Source organism: Porites lutea, chromosome 9 (genome assembly GCF_958299795.1).
Source record: "Porites lutea chromosome 9, jaPorLute2.1, whole genome shotgun sequence".
NCBI lineage: Eukaryota > Metazoa > Cnidaria > Anthozoa > Scleractinia > Poritidae > Porites > Porites lutea.
This window is the reverse complement of record NC_133209.1, coordinates 13418147-13433109: the sequence shown is the minus strand read 5'-3', so window position 1 is coordinate 13433109 and position 14963 is coordinate 13418147. Positions and strand designations below refer to the sequence as shown.

Below are 14963 nucleotides of genomic sequence, written 5' to 3'. Positions count from 1 at the left end.
TACTCAAGCCTCATGTAAGGGAATCCAAGAAATCTTCGATTCCGGATTCCATAGACTGCTTGCAGTCCGCCTTTTCTCTTAAAATCCGTCCAGTTATTATCTCATCCAGCGCGATTGCAACCCACGATGTTACGTTTCGCGTGCAGTAACTTTTCAAAGAAAAATAAGAGACTGCTCGCAGTCTAGGATTCCACTTGTTCCAAAGTATATTCACTTGTTCCAAAGTAATTCACTCGTTCCAGAAAAGCTCTGTATTAATCTCCCCTACATAACTTTCGTCACGCCGAGATACTTATCCCCAGTTTCCATGGTCTTCGCTAGGAACGCCAGGGACCGTCCCAGGGACCATATTTAGGGCCCACACACGAAAAAAAAAAGAAAGAGAAGTGCTTTCATCTTGATCTGAGTCTCGCTTAAAAGAGGATGGCCTTAAAGTTAAGAACGAGATATGTAACAAAATTCATCAGGGGGCCATAATTCATCAGGTTAACCATAATAATTTCCTGTAGATACAGGCATGGCATTACAGTGCGACCGGAAAAACCGTGAACTCTTGAAATAATTCAGGAATGTTTATTGTGTTACGACCAATCACAGCAAAGATCAGGAGATGCGAGAAGGCCACAAAACCACAAACTAATCAACTTTCTTTCTTGCGGTTTAGTTATCTCACACTTTCTTGCAACACAATAACATTCCAGAAATATTTCTGGTTTCACGGTTTTCCCGGTTTGACTGCAAAACTAGAAAAATTTGGTCCAACTTTTTTAAAGTTTTAATAACTTTAACAAGTCACTAAATTTAATATGGTACTAGGGGACGTAACCTTTTGGTGTGGTTTCACATTCCTAGTAACAGTTTTGTTCATTTCTCCATGTCCATTTAGCTACTCCTCGGTTCAGCAAAGCAGTCGTATTTTGTACTTGTAAAAACGACATGGGAGAGCGAAGGAACCAAGGAAATGCAAGCGACCTCTCCACCTGGGCTTATAGACGCGAGCTAAACGGATCACTTCGCCAAACGCGCGAGCTAAGCCGGGAAACAGCGTCCAGTAGGATCCACCTCTAGAGATAGTTGCCGCTTATCAAGTATCAAGGCTCTTTGCTGTTAAGTATCCAAACGAGGGCAATGAATCTTGAGTGAAACATTTACTTTTATTTATTTATTTACTTATTTATTTACAAATCAAAAGACAACAAAATATCGGCCTTTACATACAAATGTCAAATATTCCTTAGGCGTGAAAAAATACAACTCTATATAATTTATTAGGAAACATTCATCGTCCATGCACCTTTTTTAGACCAGGAAATACAGAAAATCCTTTATACTGCTAGCGAAACACTATTGCTATTTGCCTTTACAAAAAATACTTTCTAGAGTCACTTTGTCTTTCTTTCTTCCATTGCAATGTAGAATATATACTTGAGTTTCTCGAAATACAAAAACGATGCAAGACCATTAGAAGAAAAATCTAATTGTAAGTGTCAGAAGGAATGGGATAGTGAAAAGATTTTAAAACAGACAGTCAGGACAAAAGCACTAAATGAACAACTTGAGATCGTAATAAAAACGGAAGCCTTTCATTTTCAAGGGCAACTGCAATTCTGGACTCTCAAACGTCTGCACTGAGTTGAAGGAGATCCAAAAAGACATATCATGTCAGAGTTTGTCATTGATGTCATTGTACTGATTTAATTGCATCAATTATTGTATCATTCAGGAGTATCACTTATTCTTACCAGCATCGTTTGTATTCCCAGTATCCTTCTGAAAACTATACTCTACGTTCTCTAATTACTACTTATAAGCAGCTTTTTAGCCAAGCACATTCCAAAAATTGTATTGGCTATAACAATCAGGTGTGATTGACAGCATGACACCCAAAATGCTTCAGCAGGCTATTCAATAAAACATCTCCACATTACTTCCGTGGCTATCCATGGAACCCCTTAAACGGTTGCCATGACTAAGCCTTACTACAATGTTGTTATAAAAACTTTTAGATTGTAACCATTCAAATCTCGGTTTGAAAACACTGGTTCAAAATACTATAAATAATACTAAATTCTATAAACCCAAGGAACAACAAAACCCCAAAAGCTATAAGTGCTTGTTTAGTAGTCGTCACCCCATAGTTATAATTGCCTCAAGATAAAAAGTACAAAATAAATTACACATAACTATTTGCATGGTACATTGCATATACTCCGTGAAAAAAGTACAAAAAAACATCTTTTCCCATTTCTATCAGTCAGACAAGGAACCATACGTACCCATTGCAAAATTCAGAATTGTATAAAAATATTGATTGAAAAAGGAGGAACTAAACTGTAGTTCTCAGAAGGAGTAAATAAAAAAGGTAAACTTAGGCTTTCAATGACCTTAACAAAATGCCATTAGGAGCCAGCATCCATTACAGTCGTGTGGTGGCAGCACATGAGCATTATCTGGATGTCATCTCATTAATTACTTACTATAACCTTCGTGATTAACAAACAGGCTTTTCTGTAGAACATGAAGTGCCATTTAAAGTAACCAAGACACGAAAGAGTTCTCCAGTGTTGATACAGGCACACAGTTTGTAACGTTCTATAGCTGAACTTGATAAGGCAGGTGAAGGACCAGTGAAACCAATAAACTGTACTCCTTTATTGGCTACAAATTCAATTCCCTAAGATTGAAGGAAAAATAACAGTGTTAAAAAATTGATGAGATTAACCTTTAAGAGTCACCACAATATTAATAATAATAATAATAATAATAATAATAATAATAATAATAATAATAATAATAATAATAATAATAATAATAATAATAATAATAATAATAATAATAATAATAGGCTTTATTTAAAGAGGGTAAAACACTTAACAGTAGTCCTAAGACACTGATGACTCTGTGGCCCTCGCAATGTTAAGATAAACGCATCAAGTGACAAATTTAGTTACCGCTTGTGAAGAAGAAATGTCCACATCTGTCTTAGCAATGAACTGCACCGTTTTACCATCAAAGAACACTCCTTCATGTCCCTGCACTGAAATCGCTTTTTCAGATGTCACTGTCAGATTCTGGTTTTCATTACTAACAACCTACATACGAATTAAACATACTTCACAGTTTATTATTTGATACACAAATGGTAATGCTAGTAATAACCAATAATTGGATTTGGCTTCTGCTAGATCTTAAGAAAAATGCAGACTGGCGATAATTGATTATCAGCAACCTCATGGGTGCAGGATACATGATGACTGAAAATGCCTCCATACTTGCATGTTTACATCACAATAACAAAGGAGAATATTAGTCACAACTCATTTTCAGACTCTGATCTTGCTAGGAACATTCATTTTTGGCTAATAGACTTCAGTCCTTATGTTTCTAATAAATATACCTATTACTTTTTTTCCAATTTTTCCGATGTACCCATTTTTAAAATGAGAATTTTTGCCTACTGCTTTCTTTTACTCAACCAACAAATAACAAAGTATTAATAATGCATATACTGGTAACTAAATATCATTTGTTGCAGTGCCAGCTGAGGCATCCTTAATGTCTCTCTAGTGTACAAACGTGTAACAGGGTCATCTTCTGCATAAATTCTTTTACCATAACCTATCTAATTTGCCCCTAAGCAGGAGGGCAGAAGTGGGTAATTTTCTTTGAGAAAGTTTGTAGGGGGTCTTATTGAAAACTGAAGTGGCAACCCTTGGCAACTAACTTTGTCATATTACTATCAGGACTGTTCAAAGCATATGAAAATCACCATTGGGCAACGGGCAAATCAAGAAAAAATTGAACTAGAAAGATACTTTACAGCCACTTTGTGCGAATACTGGCAGTGGTTCTGTAAACTTGTTCTAACAGTCAGTTACCTTACAGCAAACCTTTGAGTTTGTGCAATCTTTGCATAATCATAAAGACAATCAGTTATTTTTTTGTGAATGAAACAAATCAAATTGTGGTAATTATGGAATAGGGGCTTATTAGGGATGAGGAAACATACTTTATTTTCACTGTTTGAAAGGGGCCCTTTTTAGATAGTTTATGGTATAAGCAACGACTTGAATAGTGGACTACTGACTGTAAAACAGTATAAATATCACTAGGAATCTAACTACTGATCTTACTCGATGTGTCACCAGTGAGTCTCCTGTAACTGTAGATGCTTTGACTGACTCTGGTTTGATATGCCACACACTTCCATTCAAGTTCAGAATGGTCTTTTTTTCATATGGATCAACAAATCTGAAGCCTCGTTTTGCATGAATCTCTGTTTTATCAGGGCCCACATGCACTGGAAAGCAAGTTGGCAAGCAGTTTGTTTTGTTAAAAGTGACTGGAAAACTATAACAGCTAAGGTAAAGAAAAAAAACTGATGCACTGTTGAATGATGAAAGTACACAGAGGTATATTAAGAAAAGTGAAGACGTTTTTAATGGTTGTCCCAAAACAGTAAAGCGGCTTCCACCATTGGTTCAACCCTACTGGACCTTTGGGAAGAGTTATAGGTCAAAGATGGTCTGCTTCTAAAAGGCCAGACACTCCAGGGAGACGAAACGTTTTATCAAAACTTCAAGCAAGCCACCAAGGTACTAAGAAGACCAAATTTAGGGCACGTACATCACTGTTTTGGAGAAATCTAATAAAGGACATTGAGGAATTGACTCAGTCATACAAAGCCGGTCAAGAACTCCAACCTAAGCTGGCAAGGCAACTGCTAATTCAGACAGAGGTACCCAGGGCTTGACACACAGTGGGAACTGATCTGTTCTACTTGGATGATGATGAATACCCGATAATTACTGATTTCGTTTCTAAGTTTTCCTCTGTAAGAAAGATACCCAGACACCAGAACACAAGTAAGGTTGTTATTGATCTAACAAAGCAAATATTCAGTGAGTAAGGCATTCCACAAATTGTGAGGGACAATAATGGCACACATTTCCAAAGCTACTATTGTAAATTTGCAAAGGAATATGGGTTCAGCCACATCACAATAATATTTTCTCCCAATAATATCCAAGCAGCAATGGCTAACCCTGAAGCAATCCAAGAGAACTCGTTCAGACACCAACATAGCACTCTCAAGACTTCAAACAAACCCTTTCAAAAGTAAGATACCAGGCCCAGCAGAGATGCTTTGGGTCATACATTGCAAGAGAAAGAAAGTCCAAGTACTGATGATATTGTCAGTAGGTTGCAGCACAGGGTGCCCACACAACCTGTTTGTGTAGCCGATTGTTATTTTATAGTAAATGTACTGGATTTACCGTTTGCTTCACCTATAGCGATATATTGCTAACTATGTATATAAATCAATGATAAATAAACGTTGAATTACCTTACCTGTGGTGTATAGTCGTCCTTTTGCCTCAAAAGCGGTTTTTTGAGCGATTTTGAATGAATTTGAGTTCGCCGTTGACTATTCCATATAATAGAAGGACAAGGGAGGAATCCTTGTTTTGAAAGGGTTCCAGCGCCGGAGCGATTTTCCCCCCCAAAATCCCACGTTCCGCTTTCAAACTTCGCAGCATAAAGGTCAAAAGATTCACGATTCTTCTCGTACCTTCCAATCAAAAATCCATCCAAACGGCCCGTAGCTAGCCCTCGAAGAAAATCAAAATCCCACAGTATCCGAGCGACTGGAATGCTTAGCAAGATTCATACGTGCCAGCCACAAACCGTCCCGCTGATTGCCTTTTTTTTTATTGGATGTCGTTAAACAAATGGTTAAATAATAACTGATGAAGAAGACTTGGTAAGCGTTTGTTGTTTAACGACACCCAATCAAAAAGAGGCAATCAGCGGGACGGTTTCTCGCTGGCACGTATGAATCTTGCTACGCATTCCAGTCGCTCGGATACTGTGGGATTTTGATTTTCTTCGAGGGCTAGCTACGGGCCGTTTGGATGGATTTTTGATTGGAAGGTACGAGAAGAATCGTGAATCTTTTGACCTTTATGCTGCGAAGTTTGAAAGCGGAGCGTGCGATTTTGGGGGGGAAAAATCGCTCCGGCGCTGGAACCCTTTCAAAACAAGGATTCCTCCCTTGTCCTTCTATTATATGGAACAGTCAACGGCGAACTCAAATTCATTCAAAATCGCTCAAAAAACCGCTTTTGAGGCAAAAGGACGACTATACACCACAGGCAAGGTAATTCAACGTTCATTTATTATTGATTTATATACATATATGCGATATATCGCTATAGGTGAAGCAAACGGTAAATCCAGTACATTTACTATAAAATAACAATCGGCTACACAAACAGATTGTGTGGGCCCCCTGTGGTTGCAGGTGAAACAAGCTCAACAGAAGAAGAAGAAATCACACGGCTCAAGAAACCAAGTCTTGTTTGATATCTCCCACCGAGTATTGCATCAACCGCCTTGATATGCAAAGTGCTCATCCCTTAAGTTGACACTGAAACAAGGCTACTAGCAAACAATGCTTATTGTTATAAGAAGCACTATTACAATTAACACACCAAGGTGTTACCAAGCCTTGAAACAGGTCAGAGGGTAGCAGTTGAGAACCCAAGAACCCAGGAATCGGATCAAGCCAGCATTGATACAAGACAAGATCGGGGGAATTCCAAGATCTTATGTAGTCTCCACACCAAGTGGCAGAGAGTTGCGGCACAATCGGTCAAAGATCTGAGGGTCACCTACAAGTGCAGGCCATAGAGACAGACTGGTAAGGTTTGACTTGGGGAGAAGCTCAGCTTCAGGAGCAGCCAAGTCAAGCAACAGAGTTTTGAAAACAAACCAGAGTGTCAGTTCAAACACAGGCAGTCCAATCAGTCAACCTGTCATCTCAGGACCAGGTTCTGGAGGGCACTCCAGGACATGCAGCAAACTAATAATATTGTCAAACTGCCAGACCGGTTGAATATCTAAGGTTGTACCTCACTTTAAATAAAAATATTATGCTTCCCTAGAGTGTCTTGGGAATAACAATCTGCTGACCTTTTAGAAGCAGACCATCTTTGACAGATAACTCCTTCTGATAGGTCTAGTAGGGTTGAACCAATGGTGGAAACTGCTTTACTGTTGTGGGCCAATCATTAAACTCATCTGCCTCAAGAGCAGCAAAGCTCTGTTTTTGGCAGTTTCCAGTTGAATTCTCTGCAAGCACACATAGGAGAACTAAGGACACACAGACAAAGGAGTCTTCACATCAAGACGTGATGTGAAGACTCCTTTGTCTGTGTTTAGTGATAGCCTTGATAATGCATCAGCATTCTGCATTTCCTTGCCTGTAACAATGCTTTGGCCATATAAAAAAGGGTGAAACCACTCGCAGTCATACACCACATCCAGGAGTTCCCTCTTGATGTCAGCATGTTGCGACTCTGCATCTGTTAGGGCTTTGCTGGCAAATGCAGTTGGCTTTTTGTCTTGAAGCAGAGAATCTCTGAAACCCTTTATTGAGGCATCCACCAGGAAGGTACCTTCTTTGGTTGGGTCATAGTAAGCCAAAGTACCTTCCTCATTGATGGCATTCCTAACCATGTGAAAAGCTTACTTGTGAGATGAAGTCCATTTGAAGACACTCCTTCCCTTAAGCAACTCTTGTTAGGTGGCTGTCATGTCACTAAGCCTGGTAATGGATGGACATTTCAAAATCCACATTTCGCATTGACTATTGAGAAATATTTCACACCTGTCAGCCTTGGAACCGAATTTCCTCCAGTGTTGGGACCCTTTGGATATCCTTGTTAAGCTCCTTAGGGTCAAGGCAGATTCTCAGTTTGCCATTTGGTTTTTCTTTTTCTTTTTTTTGGCACACCAAGCTGTTAACCCAGGCAGTTGGCTCACCCTCACTCATCTTGGGAACTATACTTTGCGATACCATGTCTGCTAGCTCCTGCTTGATATCATAATGTAGGCTCAGTGGTACATGTTGCCGGGTGTGGACAACTGGGGGTCACTGACTTATCCACTGTAATATGGTACTGGCCCTAACATTTTCCAATTCCATTAAAACAATCAGGATATCTGTTCACCAAATCATCCCTGTCTTGGAGGGGGGTGGGTTTTCTGGATACACCCAGTTGTAAGGGTGTGCCTCCTTCAGGTTTGGCCAGTGAACATGTGGCTCCTCTTGGCCTGGCTACCAAGGGTGTGGCTGGCTTGGGTGTAACTCCGTCAAGCTTGGCTTACTAGGACATAGCTAGCTCACAGGTGTCTGAGGGTCCTGCTGAAGCCCTCTGCATAGAACAGAACAATAAGGTTGAGGTCACATGCAAGAGATGGACCCTCTGCGTCAGTAACGAAGAAGGTAGTGACCACTTTTTAGCCTGAGAATTAACATGTGATCCTGCAGGTTCCATTTTGTGTAAGCCTGGCACCACGCTCCACACTTAGGAAGACCATCCACTGTTAGATTCTGAGGAAAGATATGATGATACAGTCTGAGAGACAAAAGGTTTGTTTGTGCTCTTGTGTCCAATTTTTCCTCGAGTGAAGATGGTCGATTGCTTTTAGTGTGGAGGTCAATATTCACTTTAACAAACACTTCATCTTTTGTATTATCCCCGCTTGGAGGATCAAATGCATCAACTTCAAATGATTTGAAAGTAATTAACTCAAATTGCTCATTTAAATCAACTGTGCTGTTGTCTCTATGTCCAGCATCTGAAGATCTTCCTCTTCCTTGGCAGCCTCTGGTTCTACACTAGTTCCTTGATCTGGAATTCCGTCTGTTTTTAGATCTGTCCCTTGAACCACTGTGGTTTGCACAACATACTCTTGCCCAATGGTCTCATTTCTGGCAGTTAAGACACTTAGATTTATGCACAGTGCAACTTTCCCTGGTTCTTGAAGAATGTTCCAGGCCACAATTAGGGCACTGCCTAGACTTCTTACCATTGCTGGTGCTCTTTTGATTCTATAAATATCTTTTCTTTGATCCGTTCCTAGCTGTTCAAACTGCAGCAGCATGGCTTTGTGTGTTTGGATAATGTCAATTGCTTTGTCAAGTGAAAGTGCTTTACCTTTTTCTAAAAGCCTTTATTGAACTTTCCTGTTTTGTTCCAAAACCAGGCTCTTCTATTAGACACTCATTCATTTTCAAATCTCTGAACTTGCACTTTGTAGCCTGATTACAGCAGCATATAATAAAATCATCAACATTCTTTGTTCTTTTGCCGAATCTGATGGAGCTGATATCTGGCCTGCCTGTGATTCACTTTAGGTGCTACATGGTTTTCAGATTGTTGCAAAATTTCCACTGGTTTCTAAAACAATCATCGTAAACTTCTCCAGTCCAACTGTTGATGGATATAAGCCACCTGTTTAAAAGCCCTTCTTAAAACCGTTACAAAGTTGTATAGGCCCAGGGCTTAAAAGCGGAAGTTTACAATATTCAAGTACAAGACAATAGGGCTGTTTATATGAGAGAAAATAGGCCGTGGCTCACATAAGACAAAATCTATGTTCACGGTTAGCTCAAGCCGCAGATTACCTTGGCCGGGGAGTTTTGGGCTGGGCTTAACCAAGCTGTGGCTTACCATAGACAAAAAGGTGTCTGTATAAATCGACTCAAACGTTGTTCGTGGTTTGCTGAAGCTGTGAACGCTCCCTGTGCATACTCTGTTTATTATATCCCAGACCTCCACCACCTGGATTTCACAAATTCAGAGCACTGGGCTCTCTTCAATTTTTCTTAAAGCACAGCCTTTGAAATGTGCACTGCAGTGACGCAAAAATGACCTGCTGCACAAGAGAGATGGAAATTTTGTCTACAGTTGACCTCATCCAACACTGGAACATCTCTTTCAAACCGCTTGATTGATCGCTGACAAGCTTTTCGTCAAGGTTTCTGCACAAGTTTCGCAACAGCCCAGCACTTATCTTGACTGAAACGTTAATTTGAAATGAAAAAGACAGAGTAAAATATGGTGATTTTCCTGACCAAAGCCAATCATTTCGCATTTTGGCTCACTCCAGCCATCGCTGCAAATTACATAAGGCACCAAAACAAACTATGACTATGAGTAGTTTGCGTTTTATGTAAGCCATACTCGTATTTTATTATTACTCGTATTATTTCTCTCGAATAAACAGCCCTAATGTGGTGTGAAAGAGCAAAAAAATATATTTTATAATATCAAACGTACCTTCTGCACTTTTTGTACTTGGTCCTCCATGAAAAATTACCTGTGGAGGAATAAAAACAAAACAAACTTTTACTTTTTAAACTAAGGATTGAAAGATGCTCTGTTACACTTTGCAAAAATTTTACAAAAACAATGATTTTTGAACTTCACTGCTCTACTTATTTTCTGTTTTGGTAGTCCAATTCATGTAGACAGAAGTACCCACATTTCAGATGAGTTAAGGGGATTATAGTTGCTGATAGTCAATGGTAGACTATCTTCAATGATCAGAATTGATTGGCCCAGGGCTTAAAGACTTCCATGATACAGCATATAATAGTCACCCAACAGAAAAAGTAAGACACCGGGAGCCATCAGGCACTGCTAGACCACAGCCCTGTGTAGGGTAGTGATGGATTGTAGTTAAAAGTTTGAGAAAAGGATAAGATTTCATTTTCAAATTAACCAATCCAGCTACCTAGTTCTGACTTTTTGTAAAAACCCTTAAGAAGACATCAGTGTTCAGAAAAAAAAGAACAGTTACACCTTATTGCTGCCTTTTAATAAAACCACTACCTTCCAATGGAAGCTGAGGCCGGTCTGAAATTAAATCTCTCTACAGTCTTCAGGACTCAAAAAGAACCTGAATTCCAGCTTGTCCTTTGGGCAAGCAGCTCTCACATTTTGCTTGCCTGGCCAGGGCAACCTCTTGCAACTTGTCTAAGCTGATTATTTAGTTAGAGGATGACTTCCCTGCAGGAACCTTGCTTATTGGGTAACTGGGTTTTAAAAGTAACTTGCCCAGCAAGAAAATCCACTGGTCTTGCACTACTGAACGAGACATTTTTCGAGCCTTACCCTGCAAGCAGAGGCCTCCTTTTTACAATATATGCTGATCTGTTAGAAGTAACCTCTACCAACATTAAACCATCTAGTTTCTATAGTGTATCATGGATGCTTGAGTTTTATCTTGCAATTTTAGAATGAAATGGCATGTACTCTGAATTACGCTTTTTTATGTTCTCAAATATGCACCAATTTTATCTGCTACAAGTAGTTGTGAATGTAGTAGTGGTTTTCTACCTACTGTTTTAAACACAAACTGCAGCGGGAATGGTCAAATGGGAATGGATGGTTGTCAAAAAGGGATACTTTTTGCATGTTAGTACATACTGCAAAGAGTTATAGCCTCTGTGTGATGAGAGTGAAAATCTATTGGGTCTTAACATGTCTTTAAAACTGTAACACAACCCAATGAACACATTAAGTCTTTTTTCAAAAACAGTGTATTATTATCAATATTTTAATTTACTATACCTTATTCTCATTGGATTCTACAACCAAGTTGTGGTCTTTAAAGGTTCCAGCTTGATTCTTGTACAAAGTAATTGAGTTCATGTCACTTGAGCATGGCCATCGAACCATTTTATTCTCAAAAAAGGATAAGCACTTCATACCATCCTTGTTTATTTGTAGGACATTATACAACAAGGCAAGCATCTAAAGCCCAAAAAACATTTGTTGTAATTGCATTGAAATGATTTTGCAAGCAACAGTGTCTAAATCTTTATGTACATACTGTATTCAAGGTATCATAAAAATGAAAATACAGAAATGACACCCCAAAAAGGAAATTTTTTGCACTTTTCACAAACATGCGAATTCTGAAGTTCCAAAGCCAACTCACGATTTCGTTTTTCACTGCCATCAATCATCTTAATGGACCTCTTAGGAAGCAAAACTTTACTTTAACGGGTTCAAAAGGTCCTGGTTTGTGATTTATGATTGTTAGATTTCAATCCGTTTTGTGTGTTTCTGTGTTTCAAGGTTCTTTGCTTGAGATCGTAATATTATTATGATTGACAGCAGCGAAAAACCCAATTGTGAAGGCGGCTTTTGAACTTTAGAGTTTGCATGTTCGTGAAAGGTGCAGTAAAGAGGTGGACCCTATATGAATTAACTTCCTAAAAAATAAAAATTAAAAAATCAAAACATTATCTAAGAGGAATAAAAATTCACAACGAAAAAGAAATGAAATTACAAAAGTATAAACATGTATGAGTTAATATTAGCCTTAAAACATCTTAAATTTCCAGCCTCCACAATGTAGCGGGGCAAATTGTTCAATTCACGCACGATTCTAACAAAGAAAGAGTATTTATAACAGTTACAATTTGCCCATTTTTACTTGTAACTTGTAGCTGTGATTGGATCTGGTAACCTTGGAAGCAAGCTCAAAGCAATCACAAAAACAGAGATTACTTAATTCAAATACAGTTACGTGAACATTAAGTTCATTTAATAACGTCTTAGTTTTGCTTCGCGTTATTTTCCTCACTTATATATGTGTTGTCCGCGACTGTGATCACACGGTGGGTGGCTTCTCCTAAAATGTTCTGGAATTCGTATAGGATTTAATGGAGCCGAAACCAATTGTGGAATTGCATGCATTTTAGGCATCCTACTGATGAACAGTTGGGACATGTAGATATATTTTTAGTGACTACCATAATTTGCAGTCTGTCTACTTTGAATTCAATCAAGGAACAGTATAATCTCCTATCACTCAGCAACAACCAACACACGGCTTCACAACAGTCTTTGAAGGCATTTCACCCCTTTGCTGACCTAAAGCCAACTGTGACACCTTCCTCAGCACTTTTTCTAAATGGACAATGTCTTTGACTAGAAACAGACTCCATACAGGTGATGGGCCGGGGTACTCCTGATACATGTAAAACAGGAGTTCAGACAAGCATGTACCACACAGGACAAACTTTACTTTAAGTCTTAAGTCTACTTACCACAAGATTTACAATCACAATAAGAGTTAGAATATATAAAACAGCAAAGAATATCCAGCTCTTTCTTCCTCGTATTCCAGTCCTGTGAAGATAACGTTCCTGAACATTGACACGACCAGCTGTGAAGTTGCTTTCATGTTCATCTACTGCCTTTTGCTTCTCTACAAGCTTTTCTCGCATAGATGTGCGAGATTTGGTATTCTCTCGTCTCTAAGTAAATAAAAGGTTATTATCAGGCCAAATTAGCTTTTGAAAGTACCTATCTATTTTCACTGTTCAAGAGGCAAAAAGTAAAAGAGCAAAGTACAAATTTATATATTAATTCCTCACCAGTTAAATTAAAACATACATGAGAAAGACTACTGTATGAGAGACTGAAATAGTTTAGCTTTACAGATAACCGGAATATTATTGACGTGTATGGAAGTGAATAGCTGCTTAATGAAAAAGGGACAGTAATAAATGCCAAACAAGTCCATCAAGCTAAGAATAACCAATAAAATGAAGCTCTTAAAATTTCAACAACTCACTATGCAGATAGGAGTTATTAAAAATTTTATTATGTAAAGTTGAAGGAAATTTACTTTACAAGAAAGAAAAAATCACCACAGACTTTTTCAGATCTACTACATGTACATCATGTAAATGTGTCAAAGTCTATTTTGTTTTAAGAACCAATATCCTCTAATACACTCCCTCAAATTCAGCAAGTCAAATGTCGAAGGAATGAGAAAATGTCTGATATTGGAACACTGATGAGGCAGCCAATCTGTCCATTATACACTAACATAACAATACTGAACAACATTTAATCAACATTTTGTTAAGCTGGAGTAATTTAAGAACAATTATCCATTATATCAACATACCGGTATCATTCAAAATGCAATAATGAGAATCCCCTTTCACTTGAGGGTAGTAAAGGTTTTCCATTTACCCATAAAAGACTTATTATTCACCATGAATCGTGAAATGACCATTTTTTTCACTTGAAAGAGGTTTTGGTTACATAGGATTGTTCTTATGGACATGCAAAATATGGTAAAAACAGTTTATACTACACTAAATCTTGCTCATAACAAGTGCCATTTTTAGCATCTATGCCACAATGTAGTACAGCTCGTTAAAGCTTGCCACACAAAGAATTGGTTCAAAAGGGCCTGAAAGATGGCGAGTTTAAGTCTTATTTTCAGAGAGCGTACACAATCCTTGGCTGCAGTTTACCCGAGCAAGGCCTAGGAAAATTATTCATCATCATATTATACGGTAACAGTTTTGACAAACAGTTTAACAAAAAGCGCCAAGCAGATCGTCATTCCCAAACTGAAGTTCCCCAAGTAAACTTATTGTTCCCTCGTGAAAGCAGTTTTATATGGGTGTTGAACGCGGTTCCATTTCAATCTAGGTTTCCAATCAGTACATATTAACTCAAGCTTAACCTCCCTTAATTAATCTTCTCTAAACTATTACTTACGTGTAAGTTTTCTCTGGACATGACAGTTTTTGCCCTTGGACTTAAACTGAAGTATTGAAATTACAGATACGTTAAAGACATCTGATCTCGCTCCGACGAAGCACAACTAGTAAACAGATAAAGAAGAAAATGAAGATAAATGTCAACAGATGTTTGAGCATGCGTTCCTTTAGGTGCAGTTAGCATGGGACATTGCGGGCGTACCCAGCGTACCCCAAGCGTGGTGAGTCTTCATGCTTTCGGGGTAGCCTGTCTTACCGTGAAATCTGTTATCTATTCTGTCACATGTGATTCAGTACATTATATTATATAAAGATGATGAGACATATTTTACTTGTTAATAGAAATAGTTATAATGACAATTCCACATTTCGTACTCTCCGTCACGCAATTACTCCCCACAACGTGCTACACATTCCACAGGATTCTGATGATCAAGAATCAACCCACTAGAAAGTTTTCTTACCCAAAACTCTTCACCGCCTTCATCCGACCTCACTGGGCTCTGCTTGTGACCACAATAAATACAGCAACAGAATAAACTTGATAAAAAAATTCAAGTTCCCAGTCTGCTCG

At 38.5% G+C, this 14963-nt stretch overlaps 1 protein-coding gene across 1 annotated transcript; it reads right to left on the bottom strand.

Moving 5' to 3' along the window:
• Positions 1 to 1135: 1135 nt before the first annotated feature.
• Positions 1136 to 14522, bottom strand: LOC140948163 (beta-sarcoglycan-like). The gene is made up of 7 exons (XM_073397386.1): positions 14388 to 14522; positions 12914 to 13123; positions 11427 to 11609; positions 10131 to 10170; positions 4134 to 4300; positions 2952 to 3092; positions 1136 to 2674 (listed from the first exon to the last, which is right to left on the bottom strand). The coding sequence occupies exons 1-7, from the start codon at positions 14406 to 14408 to the stop codon at positions 2492 to 2494; spliced, it is 945 nt and encodes a 314-aa protein (XP_073253487.1). The 5' UTR covers positions 14409 to 14522; the 3' UTR covers positions 1136 to 2491.
• Between the last annotated feature and the right edge of the window lie 441 nt (positions 14523 to 14963).